The following is a 21,219-nucleotide window of genomic DNA, read 5'->3' as shown; positions in this document are numbered from 1 at the left end:
TGCCGGTGAGTGAAACTTTAAGCAATGTAATTACTTGGTAAGTATATATAAAACTTTATTTTATCATAAAAATTTCATGTTTATGGTTTGAGTAAGATGAACTGAAAAATTTGTATTGAAAATTTACCATGTAAGTACTTTATCACTTTGCTTCTGATGATGAAATTTGAGAAAAAATTTCAAGAAACGATGCCCACAATGAATCTGTTAAAAAATGTCATAGTGCCTCAAGGCTAGTAAAAAGTGTATAGTAGCTATATCAGAGAAAGGGAATGAGAAGGAAAACACTTTATGAATTTGAGTGTAATGTGAAAATGAATGAGAACTGCCGATGTTTATATTCCTTACTTTTGTTTTGCTTTAAAAATTTGGTTTTGAGAGAATGGTAAAGCTGTATAGACTGCAAGTTTCTGAACAGTCTAAACTTTCTTGTATAATGGTATTAAGAAAATACCATTTACCGAAGGTATTTTTCATTCATGCTTATGGCTAAAAGTATTTTCTTCGCAGTAAATGCATTTTGGCTTGATCTCAGTTTGTAAATAATAGTATGACGAATGAAATTTGACCATCAATAATGCTATAGGGCATGGGTTTAATTACAATTTTATTAACCTCTTTCCACTAAATATTACCCAACTATTTTGTATGAGTGATTTTTAACTGATGTATAATTTTCCATTACAGGAAAGAGAGCTGAAACTCACAATCGAGGGTCTTGCGCGCCCCAACAGAGTGTCAGGAATCACCCAGCTTCCATCCAAGCCTGTTGGTAATTACCGTGACACCAACCTTTCAAAACACATTTTGGATTCAGATGAAGAGGAAGAGGAAGAGGAAGAGGATGATGGCTTCCTTCTGCCAAACTATGATGACTCAGATGATGATGGTTTGTTTTAAATATTTCCTTTTAGTAATTTATACAGTGTCAGGTATTCTGTCAATATTAAAAGTCCAGTCATGCATCAGTACATTTTCTACAGGTCCAAAGTAGGTTTTCACTTTTTACTGAGTACCTCTTCAGCTGGTGAGAATGTATTTTGTAGAAAGTACGAAAGTTTTTCAGGGCCTATAGACAATATACATTGACCTATCGGTGGATTTTTAATACCAAAGGATTTTAGACACATATGTTGTTTTTTCAAGTCCTTAAACATTTTGTACCTGTATTGAATATATCAAAATCATTTACCTGGGCAAAAATGCTCGGAGATTAAAACCAGTTGGACTGTAGTCCATCAACTCAACTGTCACAGGAAAAACAATAAAAATAAATAAATTAAGTCTAAATGGTCAACATTTTTACTTCAGACATTACGGATGGATCATAATATTGATTAGTTGGCAATAGTTTATATCAAATATAGTATATTGTGAACATTTGCCTCCAATAAGTAATGTTATCTTCAACTATGACAAAGTGGCTGCAGAAAAGGATAATTAAACAACTTTTCTTATAAATATTTTATTACACTCAGTATTCATTCATAAATGTGTTCACTTTACCAGTAAAGTAAAATGTAAGAATTCACAATAAAAATGATTGTGAATGTATTTTACAATATCACCACTGATTTCTTTTCCTACATTTGCAACAAGAAAAATTGAGAAAAGAAATATAGGGAAAATAACTCGGTGAAAGTGGAGGTACTGATTATAAAGTTTGTAAGTATTATTTACACATTTCTTTCATCAACATTACTTTTATTCTATTAACCAATTGGTTTAAATATGTAACTTATTGAGGCTGAAAAAGTTTGGAATTTTATCTATGGTCATTTCTCTAACAAAGCCTGAGGTTAAACAAAAAATTTTTCAACAGAGAAAGAGAAGACATATGCTTAAATACATCATAAACTGTTTTAGAGCTGAAAATTAGGTAGAGGTTTACTTTACACAAAATATCGTACAGAAAATGTACAACTGCATATACAATATATTCTAATAAATACACAAAATACAATCTAAAGTTATTTATGGCATATTCTTCATTCATGGGTATAAATTTTCAAAAGACATTTGGACCTATAAACTTGAGCCATCACTTACAGAACTACACTGTTCATAGACTATACTTTGCATAAAATATTAAAACCTGTTTCATGTCCATTCCTTGTCACCTTGCATTCTACTGCATCTTTCCACACAGTCGATTTAATTTATTTTATATGGCATCTGTTTTGCTTCTTAACATAGGAATCACATTGATAACGATATAAAGAAACTTGCAAGCCATACAACCTGAGATCCTCTTCGCAAACACTAAACAAAATGAGTATCGAATATTTATGACCTCTAGAGAGACTTTCGGAAGACCACATAATACAGGTACAGTTATATCAGTTAAAAAACTAGGAGCAATTGCCATTCATGTTGTTTTACTGATGAAACTGTTCCAACACAAGCCATAACAGTGGTAACAATTTGACCAAGGGTGTAAATGCTAAATTATGCACAAAGCACATTTCCTGTTTTTTTGAAAAGGCCAAATAATCTCATTTTCTTACTCAAATCAGAGAAAGTAAGCAAGTTTTTTTTTTTAATTGGAACAAATATATAACCTGTTATGTGATATCATGCCATATTAAGATTGAGATGCTGCATAAGAGGGGTTCATTTTCACCTGGCAAAGCAGACTGATCATTTAAAGCTTTTCAGAATTAAAATTTTTAGATCACCTGCTGGAATAAGATTCACATCTCAAATTGTACAAAATTTCCAAAGATGTTTAAACCTTCAACATTGTGACTGACTAAAATTAAAAATTGTGACTGCAAATAATTCCTCTTTCAGTATATCTAATGAAAGACAACTGTTGCAAGAAAATATAATAAGAACATTAACATACAGAAATGTACAATGCAGATATAACCGTGATTTTTTGCTCTGTGTATGAGTACTTCAAACTAACGGTAGGCTATGTAATTAATGTATACACATTGTAAGGGCATTTTTTCACAATCACATTACCCATGTCACTGGATTTAAAATAGGGACAATCTTCAAATAATAGTACATAAATCATACACAATCTGCAAAAGCCTTTAATTTTATATAACTTGAAAAAAAAGTTCAGCTTTCAGATTAGTGTGTAACAATTTATATTGGACCCCTCATAACTACTAAGAAATTCATGTAAAGCACACATTCCTTCAAATTAAATGTTCTTAATTTTTCTATTTTCAAACAATGAGATGTAAAACAGCTAATTCAGAATGTCTTGCACAAAATAATATGATTAACAGTTTGAAATGCAAGTGCATATTTTAACTTGTAAATACCATGTTAAATCAGCAAAGAATGAATTACTGGTTGCATATATATTTAAATTAAAATAAAATTTCCACAGTATACTGATAACCTCTGTAGGTACACCAGTTGAAAAAAATTTGGAAAAATAGTTTTTGTTTTGCATAATCACAAATTTACTCATGTATACTGTACATGGTCTAATTTTTTTTTAATTATTTATTTAGTTATTTATGCAAATGTTTATGAATCCAGCAATGACCTATACAGTATATGTATGGCCCTTATATGTTATATGTTACATAAGGAACAATGAAATTATGCTTGTTGAGCATCAATGTTGTTGATCACTGGTAAATTAAAAAGATTACATAACCTGCTCCATGTTACATTTGGGATTGTTCAGGATAAACTAGTGACAATAACAATTTTCAGACGCAACTGCACTGCGATTACTTCAACAGTTACATGTTTGACATTTGAAATGAGCTTGGCAATAGTTCATGCATTTACTGTATATAAATACACAAAACAAAAATGCACAAACAAATAAAATTTGCATAACATTACAGCAATTCCCTTACAAACTTATGAGCTGGGTTTTTGCATATAATCACTGTTTCATATAAAAATACATATCGCTGGCCCTATACAGTTTCAGTGCCATCTACTAAAAATATTTTCTTGACAAAATTCACAGCATCCAGCAGAAGCAGTGAGCACTAGGTATAGTTTTAACTTTTATGGAAACTCAAAACTTTTCATGGTTGCACATCATGATTACATTTTAAGTGCATTTAAAATATCCCAGGAATCCCAAAGTTTTTTGTATCACTATTCATACCTGGCTTTTAAAGAAGAGTAGAGACAGTATAAACAAAATCTGTACAAAACCAAAAACACTTGCAGGGGAATTATCATAACAGCAAAATTCTCCAGGAGGCAGTTTAGCCATGCAGCCACTTCACGTAGAGTGATGTGCCAAACTGCAAGTATCTGTCATAAATTCTGTTTTAAATGACCTGAATAGTCAAACACAAACATACACTGTGACTTTGTATTTCCAGGGGAATTAGAATATTACTTTGTTTCATAATAACCTAAATGGAAGTGGACTTTGTATTTCCAGGGGAATTAGAATATCACTTTGTTTCATAATAACCTAAATGGAAGTGTACTCAAACTCTTTCAGCATAATGAAACCAAGCTGAGATTCTTTGAAGCCTCTCCTAAACACTCTATAGTAACACTGGTGGAGATACTTTTCATTTCATAACTGAATTCATTACTATCACAGTATTTTTTCCAACATCAACATCACAGTATTTTTTCCAACATCAACACACTAAAGCCTTATCATTACTTTTATTAAGAATCTTTCCATAAAAAGAAGGATGGGGAACAATTTGAAAAGATATTTTGAACATAAATATAAATTTCAGGGATGAATGTACAGTATATAGCTAGCACTCGCTGGTTTCCATCAGTATAGCTGTTATTAAAACTGTTAGATTGAAAAATAACTTTTTAGGATTTTTTTTTTAACATAATGACATATTTACATCTTGAAATAATATATGTTACAGATCATAAATTCCTCTATCTCACAAAAGATATTCTACTAAGTCCTACAGAATGAGTAACTTAAACTAAATCACTATAATCTTGTACATTTTATTTACACTTAAAAAGTTCTAGCACGCTTGGCGCTGTTTTTCTAGCACACTTTTCTGTTTGGGTATTTCACTTGTCAAGTATAAGTTCTGGAGTATTCTGTGACAACTCTCACACCTGCAAAAATGCTGTGACATTTGCTTACTATTTGAAGATCATCAGTTCCTCAGAATCCAAGTCGAGCCAGAGCCATCTGTCGTCGTAACTTCACTATCTCCCAGTATACGTCATGGACTGGAAGAGGAATAAAATAGTACTCAATATTAAATACTCAGTATTAAGCTTGCTACCCTGTTATAAATCTCAATTTATACAACTATGGTTTTAAAAATAGAGTATATGAATTATTGTTAGTGCTGCTCACAACAATTGAAGACTGTTGCCACAAATTTGTTTCATCACAATCCTTTTCATTATAAATTCCCTTATTTCCATAGACAAGGAATTTCCAAGTCACAGTATCTTGTATCTGTCAAGACTGAGGCCTCTACTGTGCATGCCCAGTCCTGTAGGTGAATTTAAGAAACCCTAAAGCAACTGAATATGACGAAATGTTTACTTACTTGAACTTTTGACTAGACCAAGTTTAATATATCGTAAGTAGTTGAGGAAGTCGCAAATAGCTATAATCTGAAAACAGAAAGACTCTGATGAGGTAAAGGAAGACACATTGTATCTAGTCTAAAAACTGCAACTTTTTAAAAAACAAATACAAAAATTTTATTATTGGATTAACTGAAATTGTTGAAGATTGTCAAAATTTCTTTAAGGGATTTGTCTCTTACAAGCGATTTGTATTCGTACATGTTTTATAATTAAAAGAAAGCAACTAGTATGGTATCGAACTTGAAAATGACTCCTCTTACCCTATTACGGGCTAACTGAGATATGTAGTACCAGTTGTCATCTGATTCGCCAAGCCGAAACCGGTATTTGCAGAAGCGAGGAACATCTAAAAGCACACATTTCCTGTACCAAAGTTAAGACGTCATTAAAATACAAATAAAATATACAATTCTGCTTTATATATATTGCTTTCAAAGTGCATTACTTGGTATTATTATTCATCACAATATGAAAATACGAATATCCTACAAGATGAAACTATATTTGCACTGGAAAATGTGCATTATGTGTCTAAGTACAGTATACCTGAAATGTAGTCTCTCAAAATGTTCTTACAAATAAACCAAGTACTTCTAAGTAATGTTTTCATATTTACTGCACTAGTATCCTACACCAACTTCCAACGAAATACTATAATAGGTACACAAGCAAAATGTTTAAATGCTAATTACAGTATCATTATGCAATTGCTTTAATGTATCATAGCACTTCTCACAAATGCAAATTGCATGCAAAGAAGTCCAAAATAACTGGAGAAAGTAGTGGTAATAGTAGTAGTAGTAGTAATACAGTATGAACTGACCAGCTTATAAAGGGTACAAATATGGCAGGCTACGATGCACAGTAAAATTTATGTAAGGGGATGTACAGATAACGTTCGTTCAGTGGATTTATGTTTTTAAACAACAAAAAACTGTCATATCAGTTTAAAAAGAAAATGATCACACAAAATGTAGGGCAAGGGTCAATAGTACATTCCATCAGTCATACAACATTCAGGTCAGCAGGATTCAAAGGGAATGCAATGGTTAAGAAGCTAAAATACAAGATAAGGCTTAATATTAACCTGGTTTCATCGGGATCAACTCTGAAAAAAGAGATCAAGGATCTCAATATAATTCTCTGATATGAAGGACAGTAATGATCTATAAACTAAAAGGTATCAATTTTTCCTTAATACTTTACTCTCCAAGCACATAAAATACTTTGAGTACTGTAAGTAGTAACAGTTCATCAATTGCAAAAATAAATTTAATTAATACTGCACAAATGTGGAAAAAATAAGTTTCTTTACTCACACACCTGGCCAAGACAAAAGAATTCCAAATCATAAATATATGAACCCCTAACTTATATCTGCAGACACTATGAAACAGTGTAAAAATGACATTTTTACAATAATATAAAGTTTTATATATATACTTACCAAGTAATTACATTGCTATTAGTTCTACTTTTCGCGGCAGCTTAAGCTTTAAAAATTTCGTGGTAGTGCTCATATTGTTTTGGTGTAGGTAACAGACCCCGCCCACTTTCAGCGAAGAATAGGTACAACCAGCTCAGGTATTCAATTTATTCATGCTTAATGTCCATTAGAGGGGAGGTGGGAGGGCTTTGATCATGTAATTACTTGGAAAGTATATATAAAACTTTATTTTATTATAAAAATGTCATTTTTATATAAGTAACTTAACAAGTAATTACATTGCTGAATCCCACAGAGAAAGGAGGTGGGATACATGGACACTAACTATTCAAAAACACTCAGTAATGGAGATGAATTTGAAATATATAGGTAGCCAGCATTTGACAATGCTTGTTGTAACCTCACCTGCTGAGAGAGCTACAGCAGACAGGCACTGCCTCTGGTTGGTGCTCATCATCAACCTGTAGTGGCGCAGCAGTAAAGCTGAGAATCGCCTCTACTTAGTGGGTGCTTTGCTGCCAAGGAGTACTCAGATGGTTGCCAAAGCCTTATACAAAAGGGTATGCCCTTGCCCTGGGCGCAGAACAAGAAAAATTTTACCAAATATATTGTTGCCTACGCCTTACGTAAAACATCAAACCCATCCATTAGAAGGCTGGTGGTACTCTGGGTACGTAGTAACACCCCCCCCAGCTCCCATAACTCAATCACCTAAATTCAAGGCGAGGAGAGAAATAGGAGACATGCTCCTACCCTTCTTCCCCGAGTAACAAGCCAGCCACAGATAATGATCTTAATGTACTGCAGTTTTCATAAGTGGTTTCTACATCACACAAATAATAAGTGGCAAACACAGATCTGCACATTCAGTACGTAGATTGAAGAATAGTCTGACAGTGACAGATTGTGTTTAAAAGCCAGTGAAGTGGCAACTGCCCAGACTTCGAGGGCTTTAACTTTCAATAAAGGTAGGCCTCTTTCTGAAATCCCCTGTGGGGTTCAGAGATCACTTCTCTAAGAAAGAAGGAAAACGCTTTCTTGGGCATAAAACGAAATATGTCCTTTATGGAACACCAGAGGTTATGAGAGGGGCTTCCGATGCTCTTAGTCCTCTCCATAACATTTCTAGGCTCTGACCAGACAGAGAATTCTCTCTTGGTCTGTAGGTCCCAGGATATCTGTAAGGTTCTTGATAGAGAACGAACGGGGCCAAGGATTGGCTGGAGTTTCGTTCTTCACATGAAACCCAAAGGTAAACATGCAGACTGCATCACCTTGTGAAAAGCCAACCTGCTTGTCCAAGGCCTGTAATCCACTAACTCTTCTGGTTGTTGCTAGAACAACCAAAAAGAGAGTCTTCCTCGTTAAGTCTCTCAAGGAAGATGTATGAAGAGGCTCGAAGAAAGGCCCTGAGAGCCAACGAAGCATGACGTCTAGGTTCCAAGGAATAGAAGGCAGTCTGTGTTCCCTTAAGTATCGAAAGATTTAATCAAGTCACAAGATCTTGACTTGTTGCAAGATCCAAACCTCTGTGCCTAAAGACAGAATTGAGCATGGCTCTATAGCCTTTAATAGTCGAAGTCACTAGCCCTGAGAAGACTTAAGGGAGAATAAAAAAAAAAGGCTATTTGAGCTAAAGTGGTCTCAGAAGACGAGATACTGTGTCTCCGACACAGCCATGAAAAAACTGACCACTTAGTCTGGTAGACATTGGATGAAGATTATTGTCTACAGTTGGCAATAGCCTTCGCAGCTGCCTTTGAAAATCCTTTCACTCTGACAAGCTTCCTGACAGTCTAAAGCCTGTTAGAGCAAGAGTGGACAAACCTTGATGATAGCGGAGGAAATGAGGTTGTTTGAGAAGACTTCGACGCTGTGGAAGAAGTCTTGGGAAGTCCAGTAAGAGGCTTAGAAGGTCTGAGAACCATTCCCTCTGCGGCCAAAACAGGCCACTAGCTTCATCAATGAGTTGCTGTGAGATTAAAACTTGTTGATGACTTCCCTCACCATACTGAATGGCAAGAAGGCATACATGTTCAGGTCAGACCATTCCTGGAGCATTGTGTCTGTTGCCAAGCCAGGGTCCGGAACTGACGAGCAATACATGGGAAGACAATGATTCTATAATGTCCACAAGAACATTCATCTTGCCCTGAATGAAGCGGGTGACAATCCGAGTACGGTTGTTTTGGGCCCAAATCAGAAGACCTCTGGCCACCTGGCGAAGAGAGAAAGTGTGTGTGCCTCCTTGGTTCCTTATGCAGGCCAGCGCCATCATGTCCGAGTGGACTGCAATTATCTTGTTGTGTGTCTCTGAAGCAAAATTTTGAAAAGCCATGTGTATCGCTTTCAGCTCCTTTACACTGATGTGGAACAATCTTTCTTCTTGCAACCACATCCCTGCAACTTCCAAGTCCTGTAAATGAGATCCCCATCCCAGGTCTGAAACGTCTGAGAACAAGGTTAGGCTTGGGTTCAGAGGGAATAAAGACTTCTCTTACCAGGAATCTTTCTTCTCCCAGCCACCCCCAAAGGTCCTTCTTGAATTTGGGAGTAATGGAGAAGACAAATGAGTCCAGGGACGTCTTCCTGCGCCAGATGGCCTTTAGGAAGAACTGCAGGGGTCTTGAGTACAGTCTCCCTAACGGCATGAACTTTTCTATGGATGAAAGAGTGCCCAAGAGGCTCATTCACTCTTTGGCTGAGCAGGAAGGAAGAACGAGAAATTTCTGAATCGTCTGCAGGCAGGAAAGAATTCTTCTCTGTGATGGAAAGGCCCTAAAACTCTGAGAGTTGATCATCATCTCTAAATCATCGATCGACTGAGTCGGAACTAGTTGTGACTTGGAAAAGATGATCAGAAAGCCCAGATCCTGGACAAGGGAGATAGTCTTCTGTAAGTTCTCCGTGCAACGGTTTTCTCGACTGGGGAGCATAGTAGTCAGTCATCGAGATACAGCCCATATATTGATGCCCATCAAATGTAGCCACTTTGCTACTGGGGTGAGAACCCTGGTGAAGACCTGTGGGGCTGTTGAAAGACCGAAACAGAAGGCTCAAAACTGGTAGATCCTGCCCTGGAACATTAATCTCAAGTATTTTCTGGATTCTGGGTGGACTGGAACGTGAAAGTATGAGTCCTTCATGTTTATTGTAACCATGCAATCCCCTTCCCCTTGATGAATGGAGGACAGCACTGACTGATTGGCTTCCATCCTGAATTTCATGGTCTTTATGAAAAATTCAGAGCACTTAAGTCCAGGACAGGTCTCCACCCTCCCAATGACTTGGGTACGATGAAGATGCGGTTGTAAAACCCCTTCCAGTTCACATCTCACAACTTTCTATGACCCCTTTTTTTGAGCAGAGAGGTAAACTCCTTTGACAGGGCCAAAAACCTCTGTGGAAAAGTTAAGTATATCTTAGTTTAACCAAACCACTGAGCTGATTAACAACTCTCCTAGGGCTGGCCCGAAGGATTAGATTTATTTTACGTGGCTAAGAACCAACTGGTTACCTAGCAATGGGACCTACAGCTTATTGTGGAATCCGAACCACATTATGACGTGAAATGAATTTCTATCACCAGAAATAAATTCCTCTAATTCTTCATTGGCTGGTTAGAGAGTCAAACGCTGGGCCAACAGCGTGCTAGCCAAGAGCTCTACCCACCCCTCCAATGAAGAACTGTGAGCCTATGGAGTAGGCTGTCAAGTTGACGGGCGCCAACACCAATGGGGGCTTTGCGTTGAAAGGGATAGGGTACCCCTCTCTCAAAACTTCTATCACCCATGGTTCAGCACTCTTGACTTCCCATTTCCTCCAAAAATGGCGAGTCTTGCTCCCACCGGCACATGGAGGACCGGATCCTCACTTGCTAGAAGAGGGTCTGGTATTTGACTTGATGACCGTGCACATTGCACAGGGTTTGGTATGTGGCTGGGACTGATACCTTGCTCTGCCGCCATGAAAAGGTACCACAGTTGCCAAGGAGAGGCCACCCTTACACTAACAGGTGCCACAGGTGTCTGAATTGGCTGCTTTGGGCGTTTAGTGGACTGTGTTAGCAAGTTCTGGGTACTCTTCTGAAGCTCCAAAGCTTCACACTCCAAAGTAGTCCTGGGAAACAGGTTACTGTATCTTGGTCCAACAGGGCGAAGAGCATAGACAATTTCCGAGAAGGAATGACTCGTCTAGTGACAAACGAACACCCCAGCTCCCTCTTCTTCAATACGCCTAAGGCAAAGAAAGTAGCCAATTCTTTCGATCCATCACGAACCGCCTTGTCCGCACAGGACTCCTAGCCAGTCTGCAGTAAAATTGTCCGGTAGGGCTGTGCAATCTTCAATTTTCTTTGTCAAAGCTCCCATTAAATGATCCAACTCCACTGACAAAAAGCCTATCTTGGCAGAAGGACGAGATCAAAGAAGAAGCTAAGTCCTTTTGTTCTTGCACTATAGTCGAAGGCTTCTTTAAAAGGCTCAAGATGTTATCGAGACAACGAATCGGTTCCAGAGAGGAGTCTTGCACCACTGGAACGCTGACACTAGTCAAAACTGGTTGCGTTGGATGATCAGCAGTACTGTAGTGGTATGAGATGTTAAACGCTTGTCAGGATGTGATGCCAAACGAGGCGGTGAGTGTGGCAACTAAGTCCATCGAGACTTCACAGGAGATGTATAACGATCTGGTGCCAAATGATGGTCGGAGCACTCGGCTCAGACAGCACGTTCACCTCCACTCAGGTGTTCAAAATCCACTGGGCATTCGACTGCTACCGAACATTCGAAACATACTGTAGTACCACCACTTGGCCGCTTGATGCCAGCCGATCACCTGCAGCCAGACGAGCGATCGCCCACATAGGACGATCGGACGCCAAACGGTGGTTGGAGAGTTTGGCTCAGAAAGCACGCTTACCTTCACTCGGGCACTCATAATCCATTGCATCAACATATATCACTGGGCATTTGACTGCTATCAAATCCATTGCATCAACATACATCACTGGGCATTTGACTGGTATCAAACATTCGTAACGTACAGCAGTATCACCAACTGGCCGTTTGATGCTAGCCGAACGCCTGGCACCATACGTGCAATCAGCCATAATACTGCCCCCCCCCCACTGGGTGCTCGGCCGACGCTGAACGCATCCCCACTGGGCGCTCGGTTGATACTGGCCAATTGCCGCTCTTCTTAAACGAGGGTTGCAGTACAAGCAACTTGGGAGACATCGGGACGTCTTCCTGGTCCCAGAAGTTGCAAGAAGGTTCAGAAATCTTTCCTAGATCTCTGAACGCTTACATGTAAGCAGAGGATTGCGTTTGGGAGCTGCTGACTTTTACAACGGTATGACTGTGCCTCCTGCCCACGTCGGAATCAGAGTCCCTTCCTGATACGGCCTGCACACACACTTGTAAGCTTTTTTTCAATGGCTGTCCATCGAAAACTGCAGGCAGCAGGATCAATTGAGGAGTAACTATCCGGAGGCAAAAACCCCTACGGACTGCTATGGACCAACAGTATGCCCCCTCCCAGGTTTAGGGGAGTCTGACAGGGACCGAGTTTAGGAGATCCGTAAGACGCCTTTCCAGTGGCTGTCTGTCAATACCTGGGACTGGCAACAAGCTTGACTGAGGGAGCAAACTCCACCAACCTCCCTTGGACGTTCAGTTGGCCTCCTCCCAGGTTTAGGGGAGTTTGACAAGGACCTAGGTCTAGGAGCATCGGTGGGACGAGTAGCCACCTCCTCCATTGACACAACACATGCACTAACACTTTTTGCACTCAACTGATTCATCAAGATTTTAACAGAAGTACCCAATAACGCTAGACTTCTTATCTACTCAGGCTTCAAGGCTGGCTAAGGCACTGGGCTCAGAAGATAGGGAGCCAGGTAAAGGAGTTCCAGGTAGAGATGGAGGACTTGGAATAGATGAAAAGAGTGTCATAGGAGTCTAAAGGACAGACACCTCTGGAAAATGCTGCAACCTAACCTTGGCTTTAGCAGCCGCCTTCTCTCTCTGTCTTTGAAGTCTCACTAAATGAGAATTTAAAGTCTTCCACTTCCCCTGATCCCACTCCTTACACTCATCACAGTTAATGTCAGGAGAACAATTTTGTCCTTTACAAGATGCAGATAGTAAGAATGTCACACTTAGGAGATGTCAGTTTCGTCTTGCAGCCCTTGCTGTAATACCTAATACTATGAGGACTCGAGTCTGACATATCCAGTCACAATTAAGGAAAAGAGTTGATTAGCACTACCAAAAGCTACAATGTACTTCACCAAATTCGGCGATGTCTGTAAACAAGCAGTGAAAACATCAAAACAAAAGCTACCCAGCGACCAATGTTCAGTCGGCGAGCGGCAGGAATGAACTGAATACCTGAGCCGGTTGTACCTATTCTTCCCCGAAAGTGGGCAGGGCCTGTTAACTACACCAAAACAATATGAGTGCTACCGTGAAATTTTTAAAACTTAAGCTGCTGCGAAAAGTAGGAACTAATAGCAATGTAATTACTTGATAAGTTACTTATATAAAACTGTAATTTTTAAACTGTTACTGACTAGAATTAATTATTCATATGTATGTTATTCTAGGATTAGGCTTAAGCATATAGGTTTATTTATAAACCTTCAACATATATGGAGTAATGGACATCCTGTAATAATTATTAAAGTAAGGCCTGTGCTCTGACATATTTTCAGGTGTTAAGTGTGTACTTTTTACTATTTAAAGTAAATTCAGGTAAGTATTTTCAAATAAAAAAAAATTCAGAAACTGACCTTTACTGGACTGTACTTGTTCTTATAATCATTAGTTTCCAGATTCTTATTACATGAACTACATCAAGATCTCAAAACTTTTCACCCTTGCAAACAAAAATGGCTTTTGAAAACCAAATTATATTTTATAAAATTTTATACCTAATTCTGTTATCTATAATACTCAATTTACTTATTTGCTTAGTGGCTTTGGAATAAGCAAAAAACATTATCTTTGTAAGCTCCTAGGTAAACCCGCCCTGTGCTCCACTTTGGTCTCATTCAGAAGTAAGAGTATTTTCCAAAAAGAACCGCCATACATAAACTTCCACATCATATGCTACTTTAATGTATTAGATCTCTAAAAACAAATATACATTACATACTGACACCCAGTATGTGGAATGCAATGTAAATGCAAAGAACTAAATCACACTATGCATTAGCCTGTAGAAATGAATATCAGCTCTATGGAAAAGAAGCCATCAGAGTAGAGTACCTTGTTACCAAAATAAAAAAACCATGCTATCTCCTGTCCCATATGTAATGAATATATTATATCCTTTATGGCATCCAAGAAGGATACTCTACAAATATAAAATCTAAACCCCTTTCATTAAAGCTCCAATATTGTAAAGACAAATATCCTTCCATCTTCTCTCTCTATATTCATTATCTTGGTCCACAGTTAATTAGTATATTAGTAGTCACAGGTAATAAAGGAAAACCAACAAATTCTTCACACTCACTTGGGACAACTGCTCTTTTGTCGAGGATTCACTTCCTCGATAAAAACTGCATTATCCTCTATGGCTTTTTGAACCTTATGAGCTAATGTGGAGTTAGGAAAGGCGAGACAGAGGTCTATGTCTTCTTCATATACTCGTTGCATAAAGGGATCACTTCTGTCCAGCGTAGGGTTTTGCTTCCACATGATGAACTCCTTGTGAACCACAGGGTCGACCTGTTGCCAGGAAAAACCATGAACACTTTAGATTAGTCAAGTGTAATGTATTTGCTATTGTCATCAATATAGTATTTGAAATTCATGTTCTATTCATGGCAATTTCTTCAAATGAAACAAGCTACAGTACCATGTTAAAATGAAAATGGTGACTAAAAATCTTTGTATTTCACTAAAAACTCTTGGTGACATAATTACATATCCAGATACATTCATATACAATATGTGTATAAAAGCACCATAAGTATGGGGACAAACATACAGTAATCTTTTGTCTGTCTCAAGACACAATCATACTTCGCTGCTGAATTATATATGAATCCCTTGTGCAGAAAACATAAGATTAGTTGCTTAATACACCTTCATAAAAAGCACATATAGCATGTTGAACCTCAGCCCATTATACCACTCGCCTCTTATCTTGCAAGCAAATTTGCTTTCTAAATATGTAGACCATGTACAATTCCTCCTCCACAGCCTTCAAGTAGCATTTTCTAGGCCTTCCCTCCACCTTTCTCCCATCACCAGTGAACTGCATATTCTTTTCATCAACTTGATAACAGTCATTCTGACAACATGAGCAATGCATCTCAAAACAGCTTTACCATATTTTCCTATACATATCTCACTGTTTCCCTTTCAATCCTTCTTATACCACACGCTCTCCACAAACAATGTATATTACTATAAGAGCTTCAGCCTTGCTCTTTCATTTACATTCAACATCCACAATTCACTTGGCTAAACAACCCCTTCATACAGTACACACCAATTTTGGCTTCCAGATACACTCCTACTACTTCCTATGTTTCACCTATTCTGGGACTTGCTTGTCTCCCCTACCATCGTCTCTTACATTTAATTCCCTCCCAAGTACTGTTACCTATACAAATCAACTACTTTCATTCTTCCATTATGCTTGTACCCTTGCTCATGATCACATAGATCACATATATTTTTAAGACTCTCCTCTTTTATACACTTTCAGATTGGCAATTTCTCTTTGCTCTCCCCAATCACTACTGTATCACCTGAAAACATCATCCATGTTGTAATTGTTTACTGCAAAGTACATAATGGTATCTTGTAAAAACCATAATCATAAAATAAAAAAACCTTTTGTTTTGAGTAGCATTCCAGTATCAAATGCAACCCCACAAGATAAGTTAGACAGAAAGGTGAACTGCAGACCAAAGTGTTTGGAAAAACACTTTTCAGAAAACCTAATACTACCCTTAGAAATGATCAGCTATTGAGCCTCTTTCTAGAAATACCTCTACCGTATGAAGAAAATATATTCTAGAAGAAAAGTTTATGGCATAACCTCATACCCTGGGGAGATGCTGAATACCATTTAAGAACACAGAAGACAGTCCACATATTCATAAATTTGTGATAAGATCATACTGGAAAGACAAGCCAGAATGACAACTACTTTTCATATTTCACTTGGCCCACTACAAATAATCACTTGTTAGTAACTATTATGTAGCATAACATACAGTGGACCCCCGCCTATTCACAGTTCCGGATTTGCAGCTTCACCTATTTGCGGAATTTTCTGTGGAACATATATATACACATTATTCGGGGAAAATTCGCCTATTTGTGGTATTTTTAATGAAGAAATATTCACTAATCACAGTACTGTATTTTCATGTCATTTTCGTGACTAAATACATTTTTTATGATAAAACTATTAGGTAGTTACAAGCATTTTCAGAGGGATGTCAAGTATTCATAGATTTTAGCTATCTGCAGGAGGTTGTGGTACACGTCCCCCGTGAATACCAGGGGTCGACTGTACTTCCCTGCTTTTGTAAGTATGATTGTGAATGAACACTTTAAATAGAATTCTTAAAAATGTTCTGTGCTCCCTTATTTCTTAAAATATAAAATATGGCAAAAACTTATCTAGTTATACTGCAATTTAAAAGAATGGAACCAACGAATATATAAGAACACTGTAACTACATTGTACTTTCCAGAAAATGTCTAGAGTCCTTACACCTTCTTTAGTATAAGTTCGAGAACAATAAAGAAAGAATTCCCTCAGATTTAATGGAGAGAATGGTATATTTAATACGGTCACATAGTGACCAATGAAGCTACAAAATGGGTGATTTTTACATCAGCTGACAAAAGTTATTGTTAATAAATATAACTACATTTGGTTATTTTTATTAAAGATAACAACTAAACTATGAAGCCTCTAAAAATAATAAGCCTCTGTCTGCAAACCTGCAGAAACACTTGAACCTCTTACATTTCCCCTCCCATAAAAAAAAGAAAAGAAAGAATGAAGGTATAAATAATCACCCAAAATAACAATTAACGAAACAACCATCACTCTACTGTGTGCCAAAAATAACCGAGAATAGCGATACGCACAGATAGTAAAACAGAATGCTATAGGTGGTGCACCACATTCCTTCCCATGCCGTTGCTGCTGGTAAACTGCGACAAGCATAAAGGAGGACAACAATAACTCTAATGAAAACCTTATTCCAAGTTGTATATGGACAGCTGACCAAATTCCTCCAGAGACTGACCTCCCAACACTCTGGGTCCAGAGAGAACTGGGAATGTGCTGCTGCATCGTTTATTCGACTCTCTTTCAAGGGCGAGCTGGGAGGAGTGGTGTCCCGACCATATTTCAGGTCGAAGTCTGAAGGGGATTTGCGGTGACCTCGCTGGAATATCTTTTTCCCTGCGGATGTTGGAGGAAAATTTTCATAAACCATCAGTACAGTATAATGTATGAAACTAAAATTAAGAATTCTACTATTATTATTATTATTATTGTTCAGAAAATGAACTATTCATATGGAACAAGCCCACAGGGGCCATTGACTTAAGCTTCCAAAGAATATGGTATTCATTAGGAAGAAGTAAGAAATACTGGAATATGACTGACAAAACATATACCCAATGCTACTGTAAGAAGAGAATATTTGCAATGTTTTGTTGTTTGTGAACACAGATCTCATAGAGTTGGCATTGCACAGTAATAAGCTGTGCGTCACTGACTTATGGCTGATTTGATCTTACGACACCTTTTCAGCGCCGTAACTTGATGTTGCATCAAGTTATGGCACTGTAACTTGATGCAACATCAAATTACAGCACCAAACATCAAATTACAGTGCCATAAGCGCTGTTAAAGTGCCGATAACAGCGAAACACTGACTTATGGCATAAATCAACTTACAGCGCGGCACGGGAACAGATCCCCCGCCGTAAGCTGAGGACCTACTATTAAAATTTCATACCTGTCTCAGTGACGCTTTTCGTTATGAGCTGGGGGTGAAGGTGAGGATTTGGGGATGCAGGTGTGGATGTAATAACCAACGCCTTCAGGGCAGTGACTTCTGCCTGTAGAACTTCCACCTGCATCATGGCCTCCCTGAGGGACCTCTCGGCACTGGCTGCTCGCTGGTTGGCATTGTGGACCATACTATGCGCCTCCTACATAGCAAAAAACATGAGTTACTACTAGGTGATCATCACTTAATAATGGTCAAATTATTGTGCATAAAATTGTCATTTTAAAAAGCAACCTGCTACCAAACAATTAAAGTAACATCAATGAATTGTAGCAAGTAATGAATAAAGTAAATAAAGGTATGTTTATATTTTACTCCCTCAAATCCTGGCTTTAAAAAAAGCTGTATTTTTTTACGTAGAGATACTAAACAAAACTAAAAAATATTATACTGAAGGCTTTTAAGCTCCTTGAAAGTAAAGAAAAGACATCAAACAAGACCTTATCACTTAATGCTTTGGATAAAAAAAAAAAACTTTTGCTAATGACCCTACCATGGAGTAAGACTATTTCCAGGATGGTAAGTAAAAGCATCTTGGTTTGGCATTAGGTATCTGTCAAAAATACTCTTCAAATTAACGTGGGTTGTAATATTTTGGTTCAGTATCTTATCTCAATGATGTTAATGAATACCTCTAAGTCTGAAAAATACTTAAGTATTCTTTAGACCTTGGTATAAGTTAAACCTCCCGAAATTTGTGTCAATAATCCATTCACTTAAAGACTGTTACTTTTCATGTCACTTTTTCATTGCTCTACCAATGAAAAAACTAACTATCAACAATTTATTGCTATCTTTGAAGATCTGATCCTGATCCATTTATTTGTTACAAGATACTTGTTAAATGATAACTCACTCAGCCTCTTCAATCCTTTTCCATTTTCTTTATTTGTGTCATTCCTTTCTGTCTATCATGAATAACTTTCTCCTAAAATCTTTCTACGGTAGATGAGGAGTGACCCACAGACCTAGCAAATGTAAACCAAATTCTGTACCACTATTAATTATTACTTTCAAGATATATGCAAACACCTTAAAATGAGAGTCAAAGTCATTCGAAGTCCTTGCAATCAAACAAATTCACAATAATGTTTCTGAATTGGGATGAATAGAGGGAGAGAGGGGGGGGGGAGGAAGAGGGGTGACATCAGAGGAAAGTTGTTAGGTAATGGGAAGACGTCACAAAGGGTGGGGAGGGGGTGAGAGGAATACTAGGACTTGCACAGAGAGAGGGGGGGAGGAGGGTAATCATGACGGCACCATTTAAATTGGATCTTCCCGTTCAACGGGGGATACAGTTGGCCATGCCCATTAAGTGATACTGCAACCTGTTTCTTCCTCACAGTTTGCTCTCTCTCTCTCTCTCTCTCTCTCTCTCTCTCTCTGGTGGAGATTTCATACTGGAATGTATGGATGAACTTCCCATTACAATACTGTACCCTGTAGATTAATTTTTAATATTACAAATAAACCTCTGCACGCACAAATACATAAAAATATACCAGAAAACTGAGATAACTATAAGCCATGAAAAAGTAATTAAAATTCAAAATATTGCAGGTACAAAATTGTCCCTAAGACTCCAGAAAAATACCACTCCAGAAAATATGCAAATATACCCTAGTATGGCACTGTTTAAAATTTTTTCATCTGTGTGATATGCAAATTACCTCACCAGTTCTCAGAAGTGACAATGCAACTAAAACGAGGTCAGCGACCTAACAGCCGTCTGAAATCAATTTGATCAAAATGAGGTCACTGACATTTCAGGTTGACTGGACATTTCTATGCAAACCAAACCATAGCCAGCTGGGTGACCTTTACATGTTCTTTGCTGTCTAAGCCTTCCCCCACCCTCTACCCTTTACACACACCCCTGGAAGAAAACGACTCTTCCCAAGGCCTCCTACGCTTTTTTGAAAAGGTGAAGGACGTCACAGCAAGACTAAGACTCTGTCCTTGAAAGCTTCAAGGCACGAGACGAGCTAATATCGACATCTTCTGCAACAGCAGAACCTTCGTCTCCTCCTATAATTCAGGGTCACTAGAGGACTTGCTCCTCAGGGACACAGGGACTGTTCCCTTTTTTCAAATAATTTTAGTTTTCTCCTTTCCATGTTTTCAGGTCAGGGTGGTTTTTTTTTTTGCAGTCTTCTATTTTTTCAGTCTTTTCTTTCTTTTCAGTTTTTTGTTTTTTGTTTTTTCAGTTTTTTTCGTCTTTCTGTTTTGTTTCAGTCTTCCTTCTGCTTTTCTTCAGTCTTATTTGTTTCCTTTCAGTCTTCTTGCTGCTTCTTTCCAGCTCAAAGCCGGTTTTCACAGGAGAGATTTCAACGCAAGAAAAAACTATTTTCTTATGAATCTCGAGTACTCATCAGTATCCATTTGGACTGGGAGTAAAAGCAAAATAAAAACAAAGAGACTTTCAAACATATGCTGCCTGTGTAAGTCTGTGATTGCGCACACACATGTAAAAATATAACACTGTAACTGAGGAACTGATGGCCTTCAGCTTCTGGTAAAGCAAATAAAAGACCTACTGATCCAATTCTTTGACTGTTCTTCTCCACCAATTTCTCCACCCAATGCAAGTCATTCGTACCTGAGTTGGCATACCTTCAAAAAAGCAGAACACGCACACACGCAAGTTTTTATCCAGAAATTAAAGTCTCTGCAACCAAGTCTTGAAGGCTAACCCTCAAGGTTTTGCTTTAAGAGATATACACATGGCAGGAAATGCAATGATATTCCCTAGCCTTCAATTTCCGGTTGGATAATGAGGCAATGTCTTGGTAAAAAAGGAAAAAGGATTTGTTGGTGTGCTGTAACGCTTTAGTGGTAAAATTCAGTCAATTATCATTATAAGGAACGTGTTCATAATTGCACAGAACAAATTACAAAGGCCATGGAGTTGCTCATGAAACAAATTCTAGTGTTTCCCTTTGACTTTCGTACAATGGTCTTGAAGTTCTCTTTTTTTTGCGTTTCGGAAATATATTTTTTTTTCTTTTCATAAGTGTCAGATTGTTTCTTTTTTTTCATTACTTAGGCATTCATAAAACTTGTTTTTATTCAATTATGCATGTTTATAGGTATACTGCATAAAGATAAGCACACATTAATATTATATATATATATATATATATATATATATATATATATATATATATATATATATATATAT

General features: G+C 37.6%; 1 protein-coding gene and 1 pseudogene across 10 annotated transcripts in view; one reads left to right on the top strand and one right to left on the bottom strand.

The window, feature by feature from the left end:
- Nucleotides 1-1,567, top strand: part of LOC136845307 (myosin heavy chain, striated muscle-like) — a 58,400-nt pseudogene extending 56,833 nt beyond the window's left edge.
- The window catches only part of LOC136845304 (guanine nucleotide exchange factor for Rab-3A-like), a 292,347-nt gene continuing 272,577 nt past the window's right edge, over nucleotides 1,450-21,219 (bottom strand). For 3 of the 10 annotated variants that reach the window (XM_067115507.1, XM_067115502.1, XM_067115506.1), the window contains 7 exons: nucleotides 17,985-18,180; nucleotides 17,214-17,422; nucleotides 14,498-14,712; nucleotides 6,617-6,637; nucleotides 5,790-5,892; nucleotides 5,487-5,553; nucleotides 3,590-5,157 (listed from right to left, as the gene is read on the bottom strand). In XM_067115507.1, the coding sequence (XP_066971608.1) occupies nucleotides 5,090-5,157; nucleotides 5,487-5,553; nucleotides 5,790-5,892; nucleotides 6,617-6,637; nucleotides 14,498-14,712; nucleotides 17,214-17,422; nucleotides 17,985-18,180 (879 nt within the window). In that variant the 3' untranslated portion in view covers nucleotides 3,590-5,089. Of the gene's footprint in view, nucleotides 5,158-5,486; nucleotides 5,554-5,789; nucleotides 5,893-6,616; nucleotides 6,638-14,497; nucleotides 14,713-17,213; nucleotides 17,423-17,984; nucleotides 18,181-21,219 lie in introns of all 10 variants that reach the window. The other 7 variants (XM_067115511.1, XM_067115505.1, XM_067115510.1 and 4 more) reach the window with 3 other exon arrangements.

This window comes from Macrobrachium rosenbergii, chromosome 13 (genome assembly GCF_040412425.1).
Source record: "Macrobrachium rosenbergii isolate ZJJX-2024 chromosome 13, ASM4041242v1, whole genome shotgun sequence".
Lineage (NCBI taxonomy): Eukaryota > Metazoa > Arthropoda > Malacostraca > Decapoda > Palaemonidae > Macrobrachium > Macrobrachium rosenbergii.
The sequence above is the reverse complement of the archived record's forward strand: the minus strand, read 5'-3'. Positions and strand labels throughout refer to the sequence as shown.